Below are 25,383 nucleotides of genomic sequence, written 5' to 3' on the forward strand. Positions count from 1 at the left end.
TGATTTGTTTTTCATGTTTATTGTTAAACATGCTGCATGTACTTTGTCCTCATAGAAAAGCAAAAAAAAAAAAAATCATAATATGTAAAACGTACCACCCATCTAAGCCAGAGGCTGGTTTCACTGGCCGTCCGTAGGGTGACATTTGCAGGGGCCATATCAGGAGGAGCCTGCAAGGTCTGGATCTTTCTGGAAGGCTGGCTGGGTGGACTGGTGCCTACTATATTCACCTGACGCATGCGGAACCTGCGAAGACATTATATAGGTCAATCACAAGCAGTGCTGTTGTTGTTAATTAAAGCCCTTATACATGATTATGCGATTTCGGTTCTATTTACACATTTAAACACAGAGCTGGTGTCATCAAATAGAACAAGAGGAGAAAAAAAAATTGGTGCAGATCTGCTGACTGGGTCATGACACCAATTTCACACCCTCTGGTTCCATTTGATACCATCTGGGTCACGGCACCAATTTTATATCATCTGGTTCTATTTGATACCATCTGGGTCACGGCACCATTTTTTCACCTCTTCTGGTTTTATTTTAAAGGATCTGGGTCACAGTAACAATTTTACCTACTAAGGTTTTATTTGACACCATCTGGGTCTCGGCACAATTTGTTTTACCTCTACTGGTTCTATTTGATACCATCTGGGTCACGGCACTATTTTCACCACCTCTGGTTCTATTTGATACTATCTGGGTCACAGTACTAATTTACCTACTATAGTTTTATTTGATACCATCTAGGGCACGGCACCATTTTTTTTAAACTTCACTGGTTCTATTTGATACCATCTAGGTTATGGCACCAATTATTTATACCTCCTCTGGTTCTATTTAATACTGTCTGGGTCATGGCACCAATTTTACATCCTCTGGTTCTATTTAATACCATCTGGGTCACATAACCATTTTTTTTTTTACCTCCTATGGTTTTATTTGATACCATCTGGGTCACAGTACCATTTTTACTACCACTGGTTCTATTTGATACCATCTGGGTCACGGCACCATTTTCACCTCCACTGGTTATATTTGATACCATCTGGGTTACAGTACTAATTTACCTATTATGGTTTTATTTGATACCATCTGGGATACGGCACCATTTTTTTTTACCTCCACTGGTTCTATTTGATACCATCAGGGTTACGGCACAAAATATTTTTCACCTCCTCTGGTTCTATTTATTATTATCTGGGTCACGGCACCAATTTTACATCCTCTGGTTCTATTTGATACCAACTGGGTCACGGCACCCTTTTTTACCTCTTCTGGTTCTATTTGATACCATCTGGGTCACATTACCATTTTTTACCACCTATGGTTTTATTTGATACCATCTGGGTCACAGTACCATTTTTTCACCTCCACTGGTTCTATTTGATACCATCTGGGTCACGGCACCATTTTCACCTCCTCTGATTCTATTTGATACCATCTGGGTCACAGAACCATTTTTTACCTCCTCTTGTTTTATTTGATACCATCTGGGTCACGGCACCTATTTTTTTTTACCCCTCTGGTTCTATTTGATATGAACAGGGATTTCTGGTATGAGAGGGCACAGTAATAGAGACACACATTTTTAGTGTCCATGATTTCTACCATCAGTGACAATTAGTTTTAATGAGTTCAAATCACGCATTAAAACTCACTCCCATCCGGGTCACGCACAAATGTAACTTCTCTGGTTTTATTTACCTCACTCTGAGCATAACTAGTTTCAGTTACTAGATGCAGGCACAATATCAATGAAACTAAAGATCACTCTTCACTTGCACATCTCTTGCCAACTGGCCTAAAAAATATTCACATGATAACAAGCAAAATAATGTTGCAAATAATGTTCAGTTTCTTACACAGACCAATTGTTTCACTTCATAAGGTGCCAATGTATCTTTTTGCATTTTATGATCCACCAAGGACCATGATTTCAGCTACAGTAAAAATCTTCTGAAATCTTTTACTGAAAAAGTAACACTGATTTTTAATCAGGGCTGGAAATTTTGACAAAAAAAGGTCACATTTTGGTAACTTTTTTCTAACCAGAACTAAATGTTGTTAAAGGTTGCACTGGTGCCACCACCAATTTTATAACCAACACATTATATGAGCTTCAACACTGAATGCACTAAAAGCAGAATGAAAGTGTTTGAAGTGCATGCCATATGGACCGTTTTCATGAATGCATTTCACAGGACCAGCTTTTTTTGACCACTAAAAAGCACTGGGAAATAAAGTGAGAAGGATTTAAGTTCATTACAGAGCATTTTATTTAAAACCTGTAGGAAATTAAACATGTTTGAAGCGCCATCATTCTGCATAAAAATAAAAATAAAAAACAGAAATAATATGCAACAACAATCAGGTTAGAAGGCATTGAGTTCACCATGGTTTTACTGTAAAATCCCTATCAGACATTTTTGACAGAAATATAGGGTTTTGACAAAGAATTTAATAATATTTTGCATGTATATTGCATACATTAGCAATTTGGAAACACTTCATATTAAGAGTCCAAAATAATGCACTATAATTATAAAAGTTTAATAATCATGATTAATAAGTTTAACTGAGCTTAACCAATGCTATATTTGGGACTCTAAAAATGTTATGTTAACTATTAATTACTAGTGTTTTTTGTTTAATGCTTAATTGTGAACAAATTAAAAATTAATGCTTAACTTATGCATTATTTTGGATCTTTAAAATAAGGTGTTACCAATATTTCTTTATATTAGAACTACATTTTCTAGGCTAATGATTTTATACATATATATATATATATATATATATATATATATATATATATATATATATATATATATATATATATATATATATATATATATATATATATATTAGGGTTGGGCATCTAAGCTATAATGCCGATCCGATACGCATCTCGTTTGTGACATATTGCGATGCAACACGATACGATTCACACCCATATCACGATACGATGCGATATTTCAGCACTAACTAATTAGATCAAGTTTATGAGATGATGTGAAAGAGGATGCTGTGCCATTGAATGAGTTTGATTATTTATAAACCAAGCAAAACCAAGACTTTTTTTACAAACTGGCTCTTCTCTCAGAGCCAGAGTGTCAGTTTACAGTAGAGGGCCATTTTAGATAATATAGCACATATTATTTAAGTATTTTCAAAATAAACAGAATGTATAAGTGCAATATATATTAAAAATATATATATATATTTGCACTCTTTCAACATAAAGGTTTAGCATTGCACAACAAGAATTGTGATTTAACTTTTCAACTATGAAAACAAGTTTTACAAAGATATTTTGCCACTGATTATTCAAAACTTAAGGTTGTGAACTAGCAGTGTTATGCGGCTTTGAAACATCACTGTCACTGTAAAACAACAGGCTAATAAAAATATAACAAACCAGCAATCTTTTTGCTGTGAGGGGGTCAAACTACCCACTGTGCCACCGTGACACCCATTATTTTTATCATTATTATTATTAATATTATTATTATTATTATAATTAAATAAAAAATTAACAGGAGGAGGTGTTTAAAACCTTCGTTCTCCGTGACACTAGGCTGAATATCTTTACAGATGAACAATGCAATAGCATTCGTTATTGGCGTAGAGCGCACAAAACTGTTGCGCACGGAAAAAAAAACTTGCAATGCTTTTCTCATCACTTTTGGAGCTGGTTGAAGCAGTGCGAAAACCGGGGATGCAGGAACACTGGAAGATGCTTTCACAACAACACTGTGGCGCCGCTTCAAGTGAGATTTCAGATTAGTCATACTGCCCGCGTATTTTACAGATGCGCGGCACATTTTGCAAATTGCATCTGTCCTGTCAGATCGTCCATCCTTAAATCCATAATGCTGCTTGCCATACTTTAGATTTAAAACTCAGTGAGGAATAAATTGTTTGTTTTACTTCTCGCGCTTTCTGAGGGCGCTCCACTAGCTTCATCCGCACACCTGATACACTGAGTTGTAGTTTAAGTGTACACATCCGCGAATCCTTTGCTAAGGCTTACTTTATGTAGGTCGATTAAATTATGCGCCAAAAACAGGTTGACAACACTTGTTAATAAATAAAAAATACATTCTATATTAAAAATATAAGCTGTATCTCGGAAAAATCGATGCATCTTGCAAAAACCGATGCATCTCGATTTGCTTCCAAAATTTCATTCATCCTCTGCTGCTCAACCGATGCACTCGCATCGTGCACGCGCATGACCGCGTATCGATACATATCGATGAATCTCCCCATCCCTAATATATATATATATATATATATATATATATATATATATATATATATATATATATATATAAAACAAATGTTATAGAAACCTTACAGTATGACTACATTTTTCCTATACAGTGAGGATCTAACATTTCTAGGATCTAAAAAAATATTAATAATATGCTAACACTTTACAATAAGGTTGTATTAGTTAACGTTAGTTTCACTCCCATCCGGGTTACAGCACACATGTAACCCCTCTGGTTCTATATAACCTCTGAGCGCAACTAAAACTCTTGTTTTTTTTAACTAGATGCAGGCACATTATCAAGAAAACTAAAGATCAGACTTCACTTACACAGATCTCCGTATTAATTCATGTTTATTAACACTGGTTAACAGAATTGTTCATTTTAAGTCATGTTAGTTAACTCATGGTGCATTCACAAGCATCAATTTGGATTTTAATAATGCATTAGTAAATGTTGAATCGTGATGATAAATACTGTACAAGAATGGTTCATTAGTTTAAATACACGAACCAACATTAACTAATGAAACTTAATTGTAATGTGTGATCAATAATATTACATGTAAAGTGCAAATAAATAGGGCTTCAATGTTATTCTGGAACACTGCAAACTGTTCTTAAATGCACTCAGGAGGCTTTATTCAATAACAGACTCAAATAAAAATGCATTTGTTACCTGTAAAATGTGTAAGGGTTAAGGCCGGAGACCTCCAGGGAGCGAGCATCAGGCTCATTGGCCCGCTGATGAACCATCACCCAATCCTCATTCTCCCCAATGACTCCCACCTGAGAGCAGAGGACATTTATGAGCAACACTAGAATATTAAAGCTTTATCCGCTTAAATTAAAAGAGACAGACCCACCTGAGCCTCTACCTGCCAACGGGAAATTGAAGTCTTGCCGTCGTATCCGGGCTTAAACTGTAAGGTTACCGTTCGAGGGCCTATGTTTGAAATGGCCAGGTTTGTGGGTGGGCCGGGAAGCTCTGAATTAGGAAATAGAGAGCCAGAGAAAGAGTGTTAATTAGGAAGAGTGTTAATTGTGTTAATCAAGAAGTTTATGCTTATTTTGTCCTGAAAATAATTATGAGAGAAAATGTCTGTTAAACATGACATAGCTGCTGAAATGTGAAAATGTCCTGCTGTGTTATGGCGCCCTCTTTTGACCATGAAATTACATGTGCATTAATATGTGCAAAAATATTATTATAAAAAAGTATTTAATATGTTATTGTTATTATAACTGTTACAATAATAATAATAATAATAATAATAATAATAATAATAATAATAATAATAATATTAATAATAATAATAATTGTTATTATTATTATTATTATTATTACTATTATTATCATCATTTGGAAACTATTATTATTATTATTATTATTATTATTATTATTATTATTATAACATTATCATTATGCAATTATTATTATTATTATTATCATTATGCAATCATTCATCCATTTATTCATTTTCTTTTCAGCTTAGTCCCTTTATTAATCTGGGGTTGCCACAGTGGAATGAACTGCCAACTTCTCCAGCATATTTTACACAGCGGATGCCCTTCCAGCCGCAACCCATGCGTGGGAAACATCCACACACATCCATTCACACACATACACCATAGACAATTTAGCTTACTTATTTCACCTATAATTATATTGCTTCCGAGCACCCGGAAGAAACCCACGTGTACACGGGGAGAACATAAAAACTCATCAAAGAAACGCTAACTGACCCAGCCGATGCTCGAACCAGCGACCTTCTTGATGTGAGGCGATCGTACTACCCACTGTGCAGCCCTTTATGCAATTATTATTATTATTATTATTATTATTATTATCAATACTATTATTATGCCATTATTATTATTATTATTATGCAATTATCAATATTTTTATTATTATTATTATTATTATTATTATTATTATTATTATTATTATTATGTCATTATCATTAAGCAATTATTTTTTATCATCATCATGCAATTATTATTATCATTATTATTATTATTAATATTATTATTATTATTATCATGCAATTATTATTATTATTATTATTATTATTATTATTATTATCATGCAATTATTATTATTGTTATTATTATTATCATCATGCAAATATTATTATTATCATGCAATTATTATTATTATTATTATTATTATTATTATTATTATTATTATGTCATTATCATCATTAAATTATTATTATTATTATTATTATTGTTGTTGTTGTTTTTGTTGTTGTTTTAATTATTATTATTATTATTATTATTATTATTATTATTATTATTATTATTATTATATAGAACAGTAGAATGACATTATTAATATTTATGGTATGGAATATGTTATGGCATATATGGATTAATTGTTAAAACAAAAAAGATTTTATTCTGGCAGTAAACCACTAGGAAACAGCTATTGTGAGCACCGTTTTTTAAAAATTATTATTTAATTTGTAACAATAAATAAATAAATACATAAATAAATAATTAAATAAATAATTATTTGACAACACGTTCATAATTAATTCTCATTACAAAAAAAACATGAACATATTCAGCATATATTGCATTTTGAAATGCACAACAGAAGCGCTCTAAGATACTGTTGCTAGGGTTTTCTAAATTGTTGCTAGGGCATTCTGGGTGGACGCTAAAGTGTTCATACATGTTGAGTTGTACTAAATACATTGTTATGTATTTCTGATTAGTTTCTATTTTTTTAATTTCTATTAGTTATTATGTAGTTCTAAAAGGTTTATATAGTATTTTGAGTGTTTCTCCTATCCAGTGGTTAGAGTGGTAGCTATTAAAATATTTTAACTGTATATGATCAATGTTGTGGGTAGCTCTTATACTTAATCTATAGCAAGCAACAGTAAATTTGATTTCAAATTTCTCTGTAGTTTCCTCAGAGTTAAACATCAGCGTGAAAGGCAGTGAAATGATGAGAAAAGCGGTACAAATCTATCCTCTCACAGCTGTTACCCGGCTTATTATCAGAAGATGAAATATGCCTTCAATAAAACACTGTAGAAATGTCTGGAAAGCAGCAGGGTCTGCATAACTTTAGGTAATAAGGGTAACTGCGACCGTTCAGCATTGAAACGCCTACATTTACTTGTGAATGCGCACATGGTTGGAGTCTGGAAGCCGTCGAGCGTCTAATGAAGCAGTAAAGGAGAAGTGATCTCTGTCGTGGGAGTCGTAATGGTGTCAGGTCTCCTCCTGTCAGTTATTCTGCTGCATGTGTTTGTGTGTCCACCACGGCGCAATAACAAGAGCTGGACGTTTAACTTTATCACCCTCTAAAGCCCTTTTAACAGGAGCTCTACAAGCAGAGGTGTTTTAAAGCTGGTTTAGTGTATGTGTGTGTTTTCTATCATGATCATTTTCTTTCATGTGAAGACAACACACCGTGGGTAAATAGGCTAAAAATGAAAGCAAAGTATTATTGGCCATACTTTCACAGTTGATTGATTTTATATTCATTTACAGTTGAGGTGAGAATTACTAGCCGCCCTGAATTATTAGCCCCCGTTTAATTTTCTCCCCAATTTCTGTTTAACGGAGAGATTTTTTAAACATTTCTAAAAATAATAATTTTAATAATTCATCTCTAATACCTCATTTATTTCATCTTTGCCATGATGACAGTAAATAATATTTGACTAGATATTTATCAAGACACTTATATACAGCTTAAAGTGACATTTAAAGGCTTAACTAGGTTAATTAGGGCAACTAGGAAGGTTAGGGTAATTAGGCAAGTTATTGTATAACAATGGTTTGTTATCCAAAAAATATAGCTTAAAGGGGCTAATAATCTTGACCTTAAAATGGTGTTTAAAAAATGAATAACTGCTTTTATTCTTGCCGGAATTAAACAAACAAGACTTACCTCAAAAGAAAAAATATTATCAGACATACTGTGAAAATTACCTTGCTCTGTTAAACATAATTTGGGAAATATTTAAAAAAGAAAAAAATTCAAAGGGGGCTAATAATTTTTACTTCAACATCTGTCTGTCTGTCTGTCTGCCTATCTATCTATCTATCTATGTACCAGTCTGTCTGTCTGTCTGTCCATCCGTCCGTCCATCCATCCATCATCTGACTGTCTGTCCATTTATCTATGTAATGATCTGAGTGGGGATCGAACCCGGGTCTACGGTGTGGTTAGCAGTAGTTTTTACTAGATGAGCTAAGTCAGCAACTGGTGGCCCAAGAGCAGAGGAGGAACAAAGTTAGTCCACAACTGATGAATTAAAAAAAAAAATAATATAGTCTTTACTGAGGTAAATTTGACAAAAAAGGAGAGATAATATCTCTCTACAGCCAGGGTTGAAAAAGTACAACAAAAATAGGAAAGCCGAGCTTCCTGAAAATACATACAAAATAAAATAGACCCGAGGGTCTCATAACAATCAAACAGCAAAATAGCAAACAAGTCTTGAGAACAAGCAAAAAGTCTTGAAAACAACTTAACTGGAAACTGGACGAGGCAGCAAGAGGTTTAGTTCAGGACTGAACATAAAGCAGAATACAAAGCAGTCTTATATAGAGCAAAGAACAGGTGGTGGTGGTTACGCTGATTACAGGAGAGTTTAGAGGAACAAGAGTCACTACTGCCATCTAATGTTGAGGAGTATAGGGCAACATGTGCGCCCCCTGGTGGGTTGGAGGATGCGATAAAGTGCTGAGATATTACAATCTATACGTCTATCCGTCTGTCTGTCTGTCTGTCTGTCTGTCTGTCTGTCTGTCCGTCCGTCTATCTATCTATACGTCTATTCGACCGTCCGTCCGTCCATATACTTGAATAACATCTGCATAACATTTTATAAAACTTTTATAGTATATTACCAATTAATAAATAAAATGTAATAAATGAAAAGGGGATAGCATGGTTTTAGTATTAGATAGTATTTTCAGACATTTCAAGTCTCCTAGAGGCTTCGGGAGTCTCCCGCATATACCCTGATGCCCACAAATGACATAATTTCTTCGTCTAGGATGTGCAAACACTCCCTATCACTTCACCCACCACCCCCTCCCACCACTCTTCCTCTTTGACCAACCTGAGATGTCTGCTTTTCACATGCAGTATTTTGTCTTGACATTTCAGACTATGTTTAGCCTCTTGCGTCTGATTTTAAAGGTCCTGTGAAATGAAAATGTCTAAATTTTTTGTTTTGTTTAGTTTTAAGGATATCTATAATTTATAAATAAGATAAAAATAATCCTGATATAAACTCCTAAAATTTCTGTCACATCCACTGAAATGGATCAACGATAATTTTCATGCCACCTCATACTGTAGTTTTTCATCAAATCTTGACCAATCAAATGCTCTCTAGTATCTGACATGGCCCGTCCTCTTTAACGCTTCTCATTTGCATTTAATTTGATCTCAACCACTCTCACTGGCAAAACTGTGACAAACCAAATGCTATTGGCTGTTTTTGGAAAAGAAGAGGAGCTACTCGATGTCCCACCTTCTTTTTGTGTTTCAGTTGAAATTACGTCCAACATTGAAAAAAAGTGCACGTTACAAAGCTCTTCACGGGAACTTTAAAGTGTAGATTTCATTACCTGTTTGGACAGGTTTGTAAGTGTCTGATTACTGTACCTGGTGGTACTCCTGAAGAGATGGTTGAGGATGACAGCTGACCCTGGCCTTTAGAGGTCATGGCTGCCACCTCAATGGTGTATGTGGTGAGAGCCGTCAGTCCGGTCACTCGGTACTCCAGAGTCACGTTGGGCAGATAGTGTGTAACTCGTGTGTTAGTGCGGTTGTACTCCTCCCATGATATACGATAACCTAAAAAACAAACATGAGATAAAACTGTTTACTATGGGTTGTTCTTATGTCTACTCAGAGTTTTCATCAAATCTGGACTCCTTATCTGAATTTCACTGCAGTATATTGAGTAATGGGATGCCACAATTGAATTTATTTTATTTTATTTTATTTTATTTTATTTTATTATTTATTTATGTATTTATTATTATTTTAATATCCATTATCATTTTCTTTTTAATCAATTTTTTATTTTTATAAATATATATACTTTTTTATTATTTATTCATTATTATTATTGTATTATTTTATTATTATTAGATTTTGTATTATGCATTTTTATTTGTATTATTATTTTCTCTTTAGCGTTGTTAAAATGGATGTTGTCTGTTAGTTTTTTTTATCTAATTGTCATTAATAGTTAAAATACTAATATTTTTATTATTATAATTTTTTTGTAATAGTAGTAGTAATGGTGTTTTATAAGTCATTATCATTTAAATAAAAACATTTAGTAAAATATGAACAGTGTCAAATACATTAAATAAAAAAAAAATTGCATGTTGGTCTAGTCTAGAAAATAACTACTCTAGAAAAGCGTATTTTTCCTTTTGAGCTTGAAAATATGTTGGATTGCACATTTGAAAAATGTGTCAAAACTAAAGATATTTTTAAGACTTTAATCACATAATGTTTTTGTTAAAGAACAAACAGTGGATTATTTTGAATTTCATTACACACAATTATATACAAAGTCAAAATTATTAGCCCCCCTTTGATTTCTTCTGAAGAAAGTATTTTTTGTTTTACCTAATTAACCTAGTTAAGCCTTTAAATGTCACTTTAAGCTGTATAGAAGTTTCCTGAAAAAAATATCTAGTAAAATATTATTTTTTCATCATGGCAAAGATAAAATAAATCAGTTATTAGAGATACGTTATTAAAACTAATATGTTTAGAAATGTGTTTAAAAAATCTTTTCTCTGTTAAACAGAAATTGGAGAAAAAAATTAACATGGGAACACAGTTCAGGAGGGCTAATAATTCTGACTTCAACTGTATATTGGACTAGTCTAGAAAATTAATGAAGAGTTCAATTTTATTATTATTTTTTATTATTTATTTCTAAACTAATATATTTATGAATAATAATTTCTGAACGTCATTTTAAAAATAGGTCAAATATACAATTTTAATATTTACATAATTTTGTTATTAAAGGAAACAAGTTGAATTAATGTAGTGTAATATAATGTATTTTGCTTATGAAATTCAAAATAATTATATTGTAATTCTATATACTATTTTCATAGAATTTTCATTTCACAGATTATAAATTAAGTTTTTATCTGTTATATGTTTAATTTGACACATTTTATAATTATTTTAGCAGAATAATGACTTTCCACCAATGTATGATGCTTCATTCAATTCCTCTTCTTCTGCACACTTCTGTTTATTAATAGCAACCTGTACATTTATGAATCTATTGTTAATCCATGTTCATAGCTAATATAACCTGTATATATTACTCATAGTACATCTATCTGTAAATATCATCATAGTTTTCTGTAACTGCACTTTATAACTTATCTTGCACTTGCTGTTATTGCAGTCCTGGTTCGACCCAAACTGCATTTCGTTGCCTTGTACTTGTACATGTGAAAATGATAATAAAGTTAAATCTAATCTAATCTAATCTAAAAACGTGTGTCTGACACAATTTTTATTATTGATTGTAAACATTATATTCTTTAGAAGATCTCAATAGTACAAAGAACAGAAATGAAACTCACCAGTCAGAACGCCGTTCTTCTCATTTGGCTCTCTCCAGCTGACTTTAAGAGAAGTGTCCAGAATCTCAGTGAAGCTCAGATGACCCACAGCACCAGGAGCTGAAAATACAGCACAATGATCAGATCAAGAGACCAACACAAGTTCAGCAGATCTGGAGAGTAATCTGGTTTCTATCAAAATAATGGTCAGAGTTCATCCTGACTCCACCAGCTGCTGAAATTGAATGCTCTGGAATCAGCAGGAGTCATGTAAAGTGTGAAGGTGTGTGTGTGTGTGTAAGTGTCTCTCACTGTCTTCATGTGTTCGCAGTCGTCTTGGAGAGCTGCGGGGTCCGTCTCCTGGTGTGGTGAAGCACAGTACAGATGTGTAGTACTCTGAGAACTTCTTCAATCCGCCGATGTGGCCCACATGAACGCTGTCCTGAAAGTTGGGCCGAACCGTCACTACTGTCGTCTCATCTTCCTTTCCTGGCTCCCATGCTAACAGCTAAAAAGATTAAAGGACAAAAGATTGATAAACAGTTTGATTGATCTGATGTACTTTAACTTTAGTTATTTACTATTTAAAGGTACAGTATGTAGTAGTTCAAATAAATATTGCAATATAAATTCTAAATATTGAAGAGGGTTTGTTTCCCCTGGCCCTTCTGACGATGACACAACACACATGCAGGAGCCTGATGGTCGAGCATTACACTGCAAGCTGCTTAGATAATGTTTACAATTATAATATTTGTATTATTTTGCTAATTAAAAGCTCATGTGGATTTTTAAAACTCTGAATCTGTGCCTCATTTCAGGGGCTGCTGCTGTCCTCCACAGTTCCCATTTTCGGCAGTGCCCAGATATATTCAAACAGTCGTCTACACTGAAACAGTGTTTTTCACCAAGGCAACCTAGTGCTGAAATATAATTGGGTAAACTTGAAGTGGTTAGAGTAACAAAAATCAAAACAAAGACAGACTTTCAGATCTGGAATGCGCATATTCATAGGAGAATAACTGACTTCAGCATTGTTTGTCAGATATAAAATAGGTTCACTGTGCATGTTTGCTAAATATCTGCTGACATATTCAACCCAGGCTCATTGTGGATATGTACCCAGGTATACATTTTTGGAGACCACGAAATTCATACCCAGAGCTACATCTGTTTACAGTTTTTGATTTCGCAAAACCATCAGAGGCCGCTGTGTACATTTTTGATGATCTCAAAAATCTCTTGTACGTGCCATTTGCGCATTCTCTTCTCGCATAAATCCACCAGAAGCCACAATATACATCTCAGCTGACCAGCTTGCTGTCGACTGACCGACTTACCCACACACACACCCTTCCCTTAACCCAACCGATAGAATTTTCAAAAGCAATCAAGAAAAGAAAAGCCAACGTGGCCGCATTGTATTACGCTTTCATGTTTTACCACATTTTCAACCAGTTTTTTATTTACAGTTTTTTTTGCCTTTGTTTTACCTGGTTTCCTGAATCAAACTCGAAGCCTGGACTCGAACCCTGTGTCACGCTAAATTCAGCTCTGCATCCCAAGTTTATAGCATATTTGGCAAGCTACTGGGCAACCTGGTGTAACCCATCAGTCCTAATACACCCAACCTGGTCTGAGCTGGAATTAAACCGGAGATTCTTTGTATGCGAGTCAGCTGCTCTAACAAGGAGGTTAAAAAACATGGCCTCTAGCGTCTGTCACTAGAACACCTTTTGAGGTCAGAGGAGTGAGGTTTACCTGCAGAGCACTTCGCTAGCTGACCTCTGTTAAACTCACCCCACTAAACCCCACTCCCATCCCAGATGAGCCCCCACAAGTAACCCACCGCTCCTACTTAACCTAAGCCGATCTGAGGTGGAATCGCACCGGCAATTCTTTGCATGGGAGTCGGTTGCTCTAACAAGGAGGCTAAAAACCATGGCCTCAAGCATCTGCTGCTAGAGCACCTTTTGAGGTCAGAGGAGTGAGGTTTACCTGCATAGCATTTTGCTAGCTGACCTCTGTTACACTCACTTCCCTAAATCTCACTCCCATCCCAAATTAGCCATCATGAGTAACCCACCGGTCCTACTGGGCCTAAGCCGATCTGAGCTGGAATCGAAACGGTGATTCTTTGGTCGGTTGATTTAACAAGGAGGCTAAAAACCATGGCCTCAAGCATCTGTTGCTAGAGGACCTTTTGAGGTCAGAGGAGTGAGGTTTACCTGCATAACATTTCGCTAGCTGATCTCTGTTAGACTCACTTCCCTAAACCTCACTCCCATCCCAAATTAGCCCCCATGTGTAACCCACCGGTCCTACAGGGCCTAAGCCGATCTGAGCTAGAATCGAACCGGTGATTCTTTGCATGGCAATCGGTTGCTCTAACAAGAAGGTTTAAGGGGCATGAAACCCCCTCGTTTCAGCAGGGTGTTTTCACACCTCTACTTTGGAAAAAGTCAGAAAAGTGGGCGTGTCCAGCTCTGTTTAGGGGGGAGTGTCGGAGGAAGAAATGAGGCTTGGTGTGGGAGTGTCTATTTGGGTGCGCTGAATTTCAGAGTCAAAACACACAACCACAGCGAACAATGTGTTTACATGGACATCTGTAGTCGAATTATTTGCCAAATTATTAAATGGTGGACCTTAACTGCAGTTTGGCTCTTTCATTCAGGGAATTCATTCATGTCCCTCCCGACAAACATGATATTTGATTCGATGAGCTGCTCTAAGCGTGTATTTTTCATGCAATGTTTGATACCGCACGGCGAATGAGAGAGAAAAAAACTCAGCATTTCCCGAAAACTTAGATGCACACGGCAGGTAGTGTCAGAAAGCCGCGTGTGTTATTCCGGTCACAAAATCCAACACAAGGTTATAGTTTGGTTGTAACTGTTAGTGCTAACTTGTTTACACACGGTGCAATAGTTTGTTTGATACGACTAAAATACGAACTGAATAAACAAAGAGCACTGGTCGCTTACTTACCAAATCTGTAGAGACAGGACAATCCACAGCAACTAGAGCGCGTCTTTATTTAGAGGAGACTACAAGCGAATCCGGATCTCAGCGTTTGCAGATGAGAACAGCTCTCAGGTAAACAATAATCCTCCTTAGACACGTAAGTTATTGTTGTCGCGCGTCGCGTACACTGTTAATCCACACGTGACGCCAGCTGCGCTCTCACAGAGAGAAAATGAAAACAAAACTTAACTGCAGCAAAATCTAAAAGCAACACTTCACGCTTGTTTTGCCAACACAACGTGGCGTCTCTGTCGTCTACACTCTGACAGTAATGAATATTAATGAAGTTGCACAATAGAGCGCTCTGATTGGTTTGAACCAAGCCTTACTCATGCATTAATGCATCACACTGTAAGACGTAATAAGACACACTCTGGCACAGACGCCCAGTCTGCACGCTGGAATACAACGCTATTATGTCATGGCCGTGACGCAGCTTCAAAAATTCGTTTCAAACCGGTAGTACGAATTTGCTTAAAATAACGCAAAAACAACCAATTTACACTTTTTAGTGAAATATAGGTGTCCTAATAGTGTTTTTAGCAGTGTGGGACACATACACGACTGTCAACAGCTCAAAAAATGAGTTTTGGTGTTTCGTGACCCTTTAAGACCATGGCCTCTCGCTAGAGCACCTTTTGAGGTCAGAGGAGTGAGGTTTATCTGCATAGCACTTCGCTAGCTGGCCTTCGTTAAACTGGTAACACTGGAAAAGCTGTGCATAGAGTTAAGCAATCAGCTGGTAGTACGAAAAAGAACAGAAGCTGTCGGCGGCGTCATACCACCCCATAACGTTTGTTTTTCAGATGAAATGCAGCCAGTAGACCTGGGTACGTATCCACAATAAGCCTGTGTTGGACATATTATTGTATTCTTATGCTTTAGAGCTGTATGTATTAAAAAAATAAATACATACAGCACCTTAAAAACAATTACCTAAGTGTACCATGTGTGTTCCGTTTCCACTTTCTTTTTTACGGGAAACTAAAGGTAATTTAGTATTACTTAGTAATTTAGTAAATAATTTTTTTTTTTTTTTTTTTTTTTTTAAAAATCCACATTTTTCATGTAGCTTAGACTTAAAATTTATTCCCCAAGTTGTATGAATTACTTTTACATTTATACTTTGAATACTTGACAAGTAGGTCTTGACCACATTTGGCTACAAATATAATCTATTGCTATATGCAGTTTGGACCACATCAGCATTTTTGTAAATAGTACATGTAACTTTTTTGAATTTCTTACAGAAGATGGCTGCACTAAATACCATTCACCCAATTATAAGTTAAATTTTTATAAGTAATATACTTTGCATCCTAGACTGCTAGTTAGTCAAACTAGTTTAAGGCATAGTCTTTAAACAGAAGACTGCACTGCCCTGTGCATTAACACACATTTTGTGTGTGTTTCTGCTGTTACCTAATTTGCATAATGGTGTTGAAATAACACTATCAGCGAGTGTGATTTATTCCAGGTTAATTCCCTACTAAGAACGGCTGAATGCTCACAGATTTCCTCTCTTTTCCCAATACTACAGTGGATTATTGGGCATTTCAGAGTTTATAGACACTTGAAACTCTCCTCTGTGGCCACTAAAGAGGGAACGAGAGTTATAAGACTGTTCACAAACGAGTCTGCAGAGATAAAAATAATAATAAAAAAGGCCAGCCAACAAATACTCCCTCCAATCCCAGCTGTTGTTGTCCAGAGGCCGAGTTTAAACCTGGTTAATAAGCTATTAAGACTAATGTGTCTGGCTGACTGTCTCCATTTTGTAATTGTCCTAAACATTTTGCTCCACAGACAGTCTGGCTATAAAGAACCGGAGTGACAGGAGGATCAATTCGGGATCTCTCAGCAAACAGGAAAACAAAGCACTGAGAGTAGGGAGGCTGAAAGAGACCTCTAGCTACCCTTGCATAAAACCTCATCAACAAACTTTCCAAAAAAAAATAAATAAGGGCAGCGTAATGCATTTTCAGAAGCTTGGGTCGGAGTGTGGATTTATTCTCATTCCTTCTGCGTCTACCTTGTAGCCCTGGTTGATGCCGTTGATGAACTGCGGGTTCGGGGCTGTCCAGGTGAAGCGGATTGTGGTGGAGTTGACGGGCTCTGCTTTCACGTTGCCTGGAGCAATGGTGGGAACTGGTTGACAGGTAAAATGGGAAAAGGAAGACGGAAATGAGACTTCTTTTTTTAGGGCGAACATATTTCACCTGCTAAAGCCTAGAAAACTGACGGAAATATTTATTAGTTCAGTCTTCAAAGACTGCAGATAGCGCACATCAGCATCTTTTATCCAGGCTCCCAAACATTTTTCATTTTGTCGTAAACAGTGGAAAACAAAATGGAATCATAAGGGTTCTTTCTCTCGAGTGTTGCTTTTTCATAGGCTACGTTTATACTGGATTATTTTTAACAAAAAACTTTTGCTATGGTTACATCTGCCATCCACACTACTGTGAGTTTTTTTCAACACTCAACATTTTTGTAAACACTGCAGACCCATATACAGTTGAAGTCAGAATTATTAGCCCTCTTTGATTGCTATTTTTTTTCTTCTTGTTTTAATATTTCTCAAATTATGTTTAACAGAGCAAGGAAATTTTCACAGTATGTCTGATAATATTTTTTCTTCTGGAGAAAGTCTTATTTGTTTTATTTCGGCTAGTTTAAAAGCAATTTTTTATTTTTTTATAAACACTGTAAGGTAAAAATTATTAACCCCTTTAAGCTATATTTTTTCGATAGTCTACAGAACAAACCATCGTTCTACAATAGCTTGCCTAATTACTCTAACTTGCCTAGGTAACCTAACTAACCTAGTTAAGCCTTTAAATGGCACTTTAAGCTGTATAGAAGTGTCAAGAAAAACATCTTGTAAAATATGATGTACTGTCATCATGGCAAAGATGAAATAAATCAGTTATTAGAAATTAATTATTACAACTATTATGTTAAGAAATGTGCTGAAGAAATATTCTCTTGTTAAACAGAAACTAGAGAAAAAATAAATAGGGGGATAATAGGGGGGATAAATAGGGGGATTCAGTTCATACAGGTTACTGAATTTTTCATATATTTCTTGGATAAGTTTTGAAAAAAAAAATAAAGTGCAGTAAAATTAAATTAAATTAAAAATAAATTAAAATAAAGTAAATAAAATAAAAACAAATCGAAATAAATATAAAATAAATTTAAATGAATTAAAATAAAATAAATTTAACTTAAACTAAATTAAATTAAATTAAAAAGTTAATTTAAATAAAATTAAATAAAGTAAAATAAAATAAAATAAATAAATGTAAATAAAATTTAATAAAAAATACATAAATAAATTTTAATAAAATAAAATAAATGTAATATAAATAAATATTATGAAAATAAAACATCAAAATATGGGTGAAATGGGGGTAACCAACATTCCATAAACATTTATTATTTACCTTTTTTACTTGTTTACAAACTGGTGGTTCATTCTGCACTGGCGACCCCTGATAAATAAGGGACTAATCCAAAGGGAAATGAATTAATGAATGCTTACAGACTTCTTGCTGACAAATATGTTTTTTTAAAAAAGTTTAACTGAATAAATTATTAAAAATTATTAAGTCTTTTAAGATGTCATCAATTTGTTCTAATAATGACTATCATGTTTTTCGTATATAAACTATTGATACACTGAATGACAGTTTAGTTAATATCATATGTAAATCTGTAGTTATTTTAAAATAATTCATAAAATGTATTCATTTATTCATTAATTTTCTTTTTGGCTTAGTCCCTTAATTAATCAGGGGGAATGAACCACCAACTTATCCAGCATAGGTTTTACACAGCGGATGCCCTTTCAGCTGCAACCCATCACTGGAAAACACACATACACCACAGCCAATTTAGCTTATTCAATTGACCTATAGTGCATGTCTTTGGACTATAAGGGAAACCGGAGCACCCAAAGGAAACCCACACGTACATGGGAAGAACATGCAAACTTCACACAGAAATGTAAACTGACCCAGTTGGGACTCAAACTAGAGACCTTCTTGCTGTGAGGCGATCGTGCTTCTCACTGCGCCACCATGACACCATTATATGTTATAATAATTATTAATACTAACTATAATAATATAACATATATATCTATGCAGTACAGTATGAATGGAGCAATCACAAATAAACCCTCACCTCCCTGAAGTGTCCACTCTGTAACTTTATGACAGTAAACCCCCAGTCCAGCTCCATTATAAGCCGCCACTTCGATTTCATAATTAGTCCAGATGATGAGATCCTCCAGCAGCAGGTTGGTGACATCAGGGTTCGAGATATTTTTATACTGGATATCCACAGGCAGACCAGTCAGACGATACCTGAGATTAGAGAAGGGTTATATTGTTACTGTCAAGGACAGATGCAAAGATTTGCTCATCTGAACGGACAGGCGAGATTTGACAGAGAATTTCCCAAGATAACCCTCTCCGAAGAGCTCGATAAGCATCTCTAAAAATACACCTTGTCATCTACTCTTCATTATCAGATCTGTCTGCTGGGTTTTAAAGCGCACTACCATCTACAAACAACAGAGGGCGATAAAGAACCACTCTAAAAAAATATTCTGTGCAATACCGAGCAAGGTCAAGCACCATTACTTAGGTTTGCAATACCAAAGACGGCCTTCAGCTTCCTTCAGTGATGAACAGAAGAAATATATAAATAAGTGAACAAAAAGTCCATTTCACTGTCATCACAGACAGAGAGGAAATAGCCCTGAAGTGCTCTAATCCAGGAGTAGCCTTGAAATAATACAATACAATCAAATGTTACCACAAAACCTGCTGTGAGGGAAGAGAATTTAGAGCAGCTGGGGAAAAAAGGTCATATTGATGTTGACCTGGAAAAAATAAAAACATACTACGAACGATTGGAAGTGAAATAAGCGTAAAATAGAGAAGAAGCAGAGACTTTGGGATGCTATAAGAGCTCAGACACCAGTAAACATGTCTCACCGGATGATGTATCCTCTGAGGATGCCGTTTTGGTGGCTTTCGGGTGGAGGCTGCCACTGAATCATGATGGACTGGTTTGTGCGGCCGCTGGCGATGACGTTTTGAGGGGGAGCACTGGGAGGCTCTTCTGGAAGGGACACTCTGGAGGACAGAGTAGGTAAACACAACTAATGGTCAACTGATATGATGTTTTTGATGGTCAATACCAACCACTTACCACTAAATGTGTTCATATTTGCAGTTGCACAATATTGGAAAAATATTGGAAAAGACTGACATAGTGATATTTGTTTTCAATTTCACCAGACAAATTGAGTGGCTCTATAGAGTGGAGGAACTATGACGTCAATTTGTATGCAAAAACCCCGAAACGAGTTAGCATTTTAGCAGTTCCAGTTCCCTCGTCCCAAAGTCAATGGGTTTTTTGAATGGGGTTTCAGTAAAATCGCTTAAATAAGGTCCGTGGCTAACACAAATTCAAGATATTTTCACGTTTTGTTCTACAACATAAAACACATCAGTTACAGCACACTTTTGAATTTTTAAATCGGTTATGCTTTTTTAAAAAGATGGTTGCTATCAAGTTGCTAAATGGGACTACAGGCGGTGTCGGAGACATTATACGTCATCGAGCTGATCTGGTCTGGAGCGCAGCCCGCTTGTGTTGGGCGTTTGGATTTGTCTGTTATTTAGGTGTTTTCATGAAGAGTGTTTTATAGTTTTTTGTGTTTTTCTAATTAAGAATTCAGATTGTGTGTAGATAATGCCTTCACATGTAAAGGCAGTCGAGACAGATTCATTTGTTGATCATTTATTTTAATTAAACGATATTATGAAGATACTGCTCACCAATGCAGCCTGTCTCTCTCCTGCCCTCAGTAATGCAAAAGTGTGAATAAATGTGTAAAAATACAGACATATTAACTGTCATTTTAACGTGATCAAGTGATTTTTCGTCAAGAATTTTTTATTCATCTGAACACATTTTACTCAGTCATAACTGCAATATTTACACTCCTCCAATAAAACGTATAGCAGATGTGACTGTATGAGCTGCTTTTCGCTGTACGTCGTGACATAAAAGGAATATCGAATGTTGCTCTGTGTCCATCATGATGGAACTTGCAGCCATATACTTGTTCCTCCTCACGCCTCATTTCTGTTATCGGTTAAGGTAAGCAGGCTGTGTGCGGGAGCGATACACTTATTTAAACGTGTCTTATGATAATACTATAGGCAGATTTATACACGCAGTTTTAAAACTTTTAGAACAACCGCAAAGCAAAACAGATGTATTTTCCACATAAAAACGATTCAAAAGGCACATAGGTCTATGTATTTTTGTGTATTTATTTGTTTATAATATATAGCGTGGATTACTATATAATATATAATATAATATACAGAGAGATTAACTCTTTGTCATGGACAATATTTCTAAAAATAAGCGTGATAAGTTTTCTGTAACAGGGAGGGACTGACGTCACAGACGAGCGCCCCGAGGGCTCTGTAGTCCGTTTATAGCCTAATGTTAGCTTTTTAACTCTTGCCTTTGCATTTAAGATCCAAAAGTGCTCCAAGTTGTATTTTCGTGTGACAATTATCCGGCTGGACAAAACGTGTAAGTGTAATGAACTGTGTTTGAACACAGAGCTTATTATTTGCAATCTTCGAAAAGCCTATGGGAAAATCCAATAGGGATTTTCACGAGGGAACCAGTTTTATGCTAGCAACCGATTAGCCTACAAAGTGACGTCATAGTTCCTCCACTCTATTTGGAAAGAAATGAGTTTTGACTGGGATGATTTTGAGGGGGAGAGCATAAAATAATGCTATAATATAATACTATAATAAAATAATATTATAATAAATAATTCAATTCATATATAATTACAATAGTGCAAAGATACAAAAAATAAATAAAAAAAGAAATAAGCTTCTCCTGCTCACCAAGGCTGCATTTATGAAATCAAAAATACAGTACAAATTGTAAAAATGTGAAATCTTAATGCACTATAACAGTTCAAAAGTAGTTTATCATTTAATATAATAATTTATTCCAGTGATTTAAAGATTAATTTTCAGCTTCATTATTCCAGTCTTCAGTCCCATGATCCTTTAGAAATCACTCTAATATTATAATAATAATAATAATAATAGTAATAATAATAATAATAATAATTATTATTATTATTATTAATGTAATATAAATAAAAACAATAATGACTGCAGTAATAATTTCAATTGAGACTACATACAATCAGAAAGCAATTATTCAAAATTGTAATAAATATTAATTTAATAAATGCCACCTTGATGAACAGAATAATTTAAAAAAAAAAAAAAAAATTTTCTAAAGGTAAATGTAGGTGTAGGTTATACAGTGTGTTGTTAATTGCAGAGCTCCTCTATTAAAAAAAAAAAGTTCTGAAAGAGATCAAACCACAGTCAGGTAATAAAAAGTAGCGCAAAATTAACTTAAAAGTAACACAACGGATTACTTACCATAAAAAGTAGCTAAGAAATGCAACTGATTACTTTTTTGGGGAGTAACTCAATATTGTAATGCCTTACTTTAAAAAGTAACTTTCCCCAACACTGTAAGAAACAATGAAATGTATGTAAATAAACTGTACATGTATGGTGTGTATGAAATAAGTTGTCATTAATTTTAAACATTTTGTTTTGATACATATATATTTTTTAATTTAACTGTAAATGAATAAAAAAAATTAAAAGTCCAGCTTGACTAAAATGTATTTCTATTTTTTATGCATTGAGATTTACGTGTGTTTTAGTATTGAGTCAAGTAATTAAATGACAGAGTAATTAGGTTACTTTAAAGTCAAAGTACTTTAAATACACTATTAATGATGTAATTAATGATTAATTACTTTTTTGAATGAACCTTCATAAGATCTTTATAAGATGGAAAATCTTTTACTCAAACCCTTTCTGGGATTTCATGATATTGCAAACTCTCCATCTCTGCTATAGTGTCTGAGCTGTACTGTATCTACAGTCAAAAACTGATCTCCCTGTCTTCTATATAGTCCAGTTATGTCCCGTCTATTCTGAGTTGGGATTATCTTGGCTAGAAGAGGTTTGTCTCAAACGTTAGAAGAAAGCAGAGGGATTTGTGTGTGTTCTGATGGGGGCCTTTCCTGAACGTCTCATTTAAGCTTTCTTTACACGGCGAGGGCTTTGATTACACTGATCCATGGAAGATACACTGACACACACAAACACAGACAGATAAATCCTCCTATAGACACTGTCCCATGAGAGCGCAGGCAATTTTGGCATGCTGTGACAGGATGATAGAGCTATCTTTATGGTCAGACAGGGCTCAGCTTACCGGTCAGTCTCTTTACTGAACTGGCCTTTGCCCACGTCGTTGACGGCACACAGGCGGAACTGGTAGGAGCGTGCCGGGATCAGGCCGTTCACCGTTACAGCGGTTGATTCAGGCTCAATGTTGGCTAACAGGACTGTCCAAGGAGCATCTGTGAAGAGCAGATAATGAAGAATAATGAGCAATGAAGAACTAAACCAACATGCTTTCAGATTCAAACAGAGGTTTTGCCTTGGGCATTTATTTATTCATTTTTTTGTGTGAAAAGAGCCTTTTAGAACTCGCACACTCAGAAATAAAGCTACAAAAGCTATCACTGGTGTGGTACTTTTTCAAAACGTACACTTTTGAACTTTTCAGCGGCACATTCGTACATTTAGGGTACATTTTTGTAACTTCAGGGTTCACTCTTGTACCTTTAAAGTATTACGAGGTAGAGATTTGTACTTTTTAGATACTGAAATGTACCTAAAGGACCTGTTAGGAGCAAAAAAGTGCCTTTTGAAAAGATAGAGATAGTGCCCCAGTGACAGATTTTCTACCTTTATTTCTGAGTGTAAGCTCATTTTGGTACACAGTTATAGTCAAAGTTATTATAGTTTAGCATTTTTTATTAATTCCTAATTTTATCCTTTTTTTTCAAAATTGCTGTACATTTTTGTTTAGTTTCATTACTGGCTGTGCTAGTTTTATTTTAGTTTTTATTTTGTCAACACATTTTACATTTAATCAGTTCAAATACATGCAGTATTGGTGAATTAGATTAGCTAAATTAGGCGCAGTTTAGGAATGTGTGTGTCGTGAACCTCAGGGCTGGAAAACATCCATACACTCTCTCTTATTTAAGAGTTTCCCAGCACTGAAGGTTCATGAGCTAGTGTACTCTCAGTGCTGGGTAACAGGTAAAAGGGCATCTGGCCCATTAAAAATAAATAAACAAATAAATAAAATCCCAGAGTAATTGCTCAATTAGTAGATAAAACCAGCTTTTCTAATGAGACGTCCACAGGAGGGCATTGTTTTTTGGAGGTACAGCATTGCCACAATGTCTCTACAAAACATAAATTACTTTCCTCCAATAATACAAACTATTATTATTATTATTATTAATTGGTATTATTAATATAGTTTATTGATCTGCTTTCACTCTATGTGAGCAGAGAAATAGTTATTGAGTGCTGTTATTGCAGAATTTTGCATGGCTATCAGCCAATCAGATTTGAGAACCAGAAAGAACTGTTGTACTATGTATATACAGTTGAAGTCAGAATTATTAGCCCCTCTTTGATTTTTGTTTTCTTTTTTAAATATTTCCCAAATTATGTTTACCAGAGCAAGGAAATTCTCACAGTATGTCTGACAATATATTTTTCTTCTGGAGAAAGTCTTATTTGTTTTATTTTAGCTAGAATAAAAGCAGTTTTTAATTCTTTAAAAAACATTTTAAGGTCAACATTATTAGCCCCTTTAAGCTATTTTTTTTCAATGGTCTACAGAAGAAACCAGCATTATACAATAACCTGCCTGATTACCCTAACCTGCCTAGTTAACCTATTTAACTTAGTTAATCATTTAAATGTCACTTTAAGTTGTATGTAAGGGTTTTTTAAAAGATCTAGTAAGATATTATTTACTGTCATAATGACAAAGATAAAATAAATCAGTTATTAGAGACGAGTTATTAAAACTATTATGTTTGAAATGTGTTGAAAAAAATCTTCTCTCCATTAGACAGAAATTGGTTAAAAAATAAATAAATAAATAAAAAAAAACCAGGGGGGGCTAACAATTCTGACTTCTGACTTTAACTGTAAACAGTATATGCTGCGGCCTTGTGTCAATGCACGCCTCCCACCAGTGCTGATATACAGCCGTATCGCACTGCTACTCATGTGATATTGCTCATATATAAATTATTTACTTACTGTTTTCAGAAACTTCCAGAATGTAGCGGATAAGAGGGCTGTTTCCATCAAAAGGTTTGGCCCACGTCAGGTTTATGGCTCTCTTCTCTGTGCTGCTCAACACTGCGCTGGGGTTCTCAGGGGCGTGAGGCAGCTGCCTGTGGGTAATATGTTATTTACCAAAAAAAAAAAAAACAGTGAGAGACAGTCTCCAGTTTT

At 34.9% G+C, this 25,383-nt stretch overlaps 1 protein-coding gene across 11 annotated transcripts in view; it reads right to left on the reverse strand.

Annotated features, from left to right (window-relative positions):
- The window catches only part of sdk2b (sidekick cell adhesion molecule 2b), a 637,792-nt gene that overhangs the window by 63,780 nt on the left and 548,629 nt on the right, over positions 1-25,383 (reverse strand). For 7 of the 11 annotated variants that reach the window (XM_009306870.4, XM_009306868.4, XM_009306869.4 and 4 more), the window contains exons 14-24: positions 25,186-25,322; positions 23,264-23,411; positions 19,906-20,046; positions 19,088-19,269; positions 16,929-17,044; positions 12,185-12,380; positions 11,894-11,992; positions 9,927-10,118; positions 5,149-5,270; positions 4,962-5,071; positions 96-246 (exon numbers count right to left, since the gene is read on the reverse strand). In XM_009306870.4, coding sequence (XP_009305145.1) covers positions 96-246; positions 4,962-5,071; positions 5,149-5,270; positions 9,927-10,118; positions 11,894-11,992; positions 12,185-12,380; positions 16,929-17,044; positions 19,088-19,269; positions 19,906-20,046; positions 23,264-23,411; positions 25,186-25,322 — 1,594 coding nt within the window. Of the gene's footprint in view, positions 1-95; positions 247-4,961; positions 5,072-5,148; positions 5,271-8,783; positions 8,904-9,926; positions 10,119-11,893; positions 11,993-12,184; positions 12,381-16,928; positions 17,045-19,087; positions 19,270-19,905; positions 20,047-23,263; positions 23,412-25,185; positions 25,323-25,383 lie in introns of those variants that run through there. The other 4 variants (XM_073918826.1, XM_073918824.1, XM_073918825.1 and 1 more) reach the window with 1 other exon arrangement.

The sequence above is a fragment of the Danio rerio genome, chromosome 12 (assembly GCF_049306965.1).
Source record: "Danio rerio strain Tuebingen ecotype United States chromosome 12, GRCz12tu, whole genome shotgun sequence".
Taxonomy (NCBI): domain Eukaryota; kingdom Metazoa; phylum Chordata; class Actinopteri; order Cypriniformes; family Danionidae; genus Danio; species Danio rerio.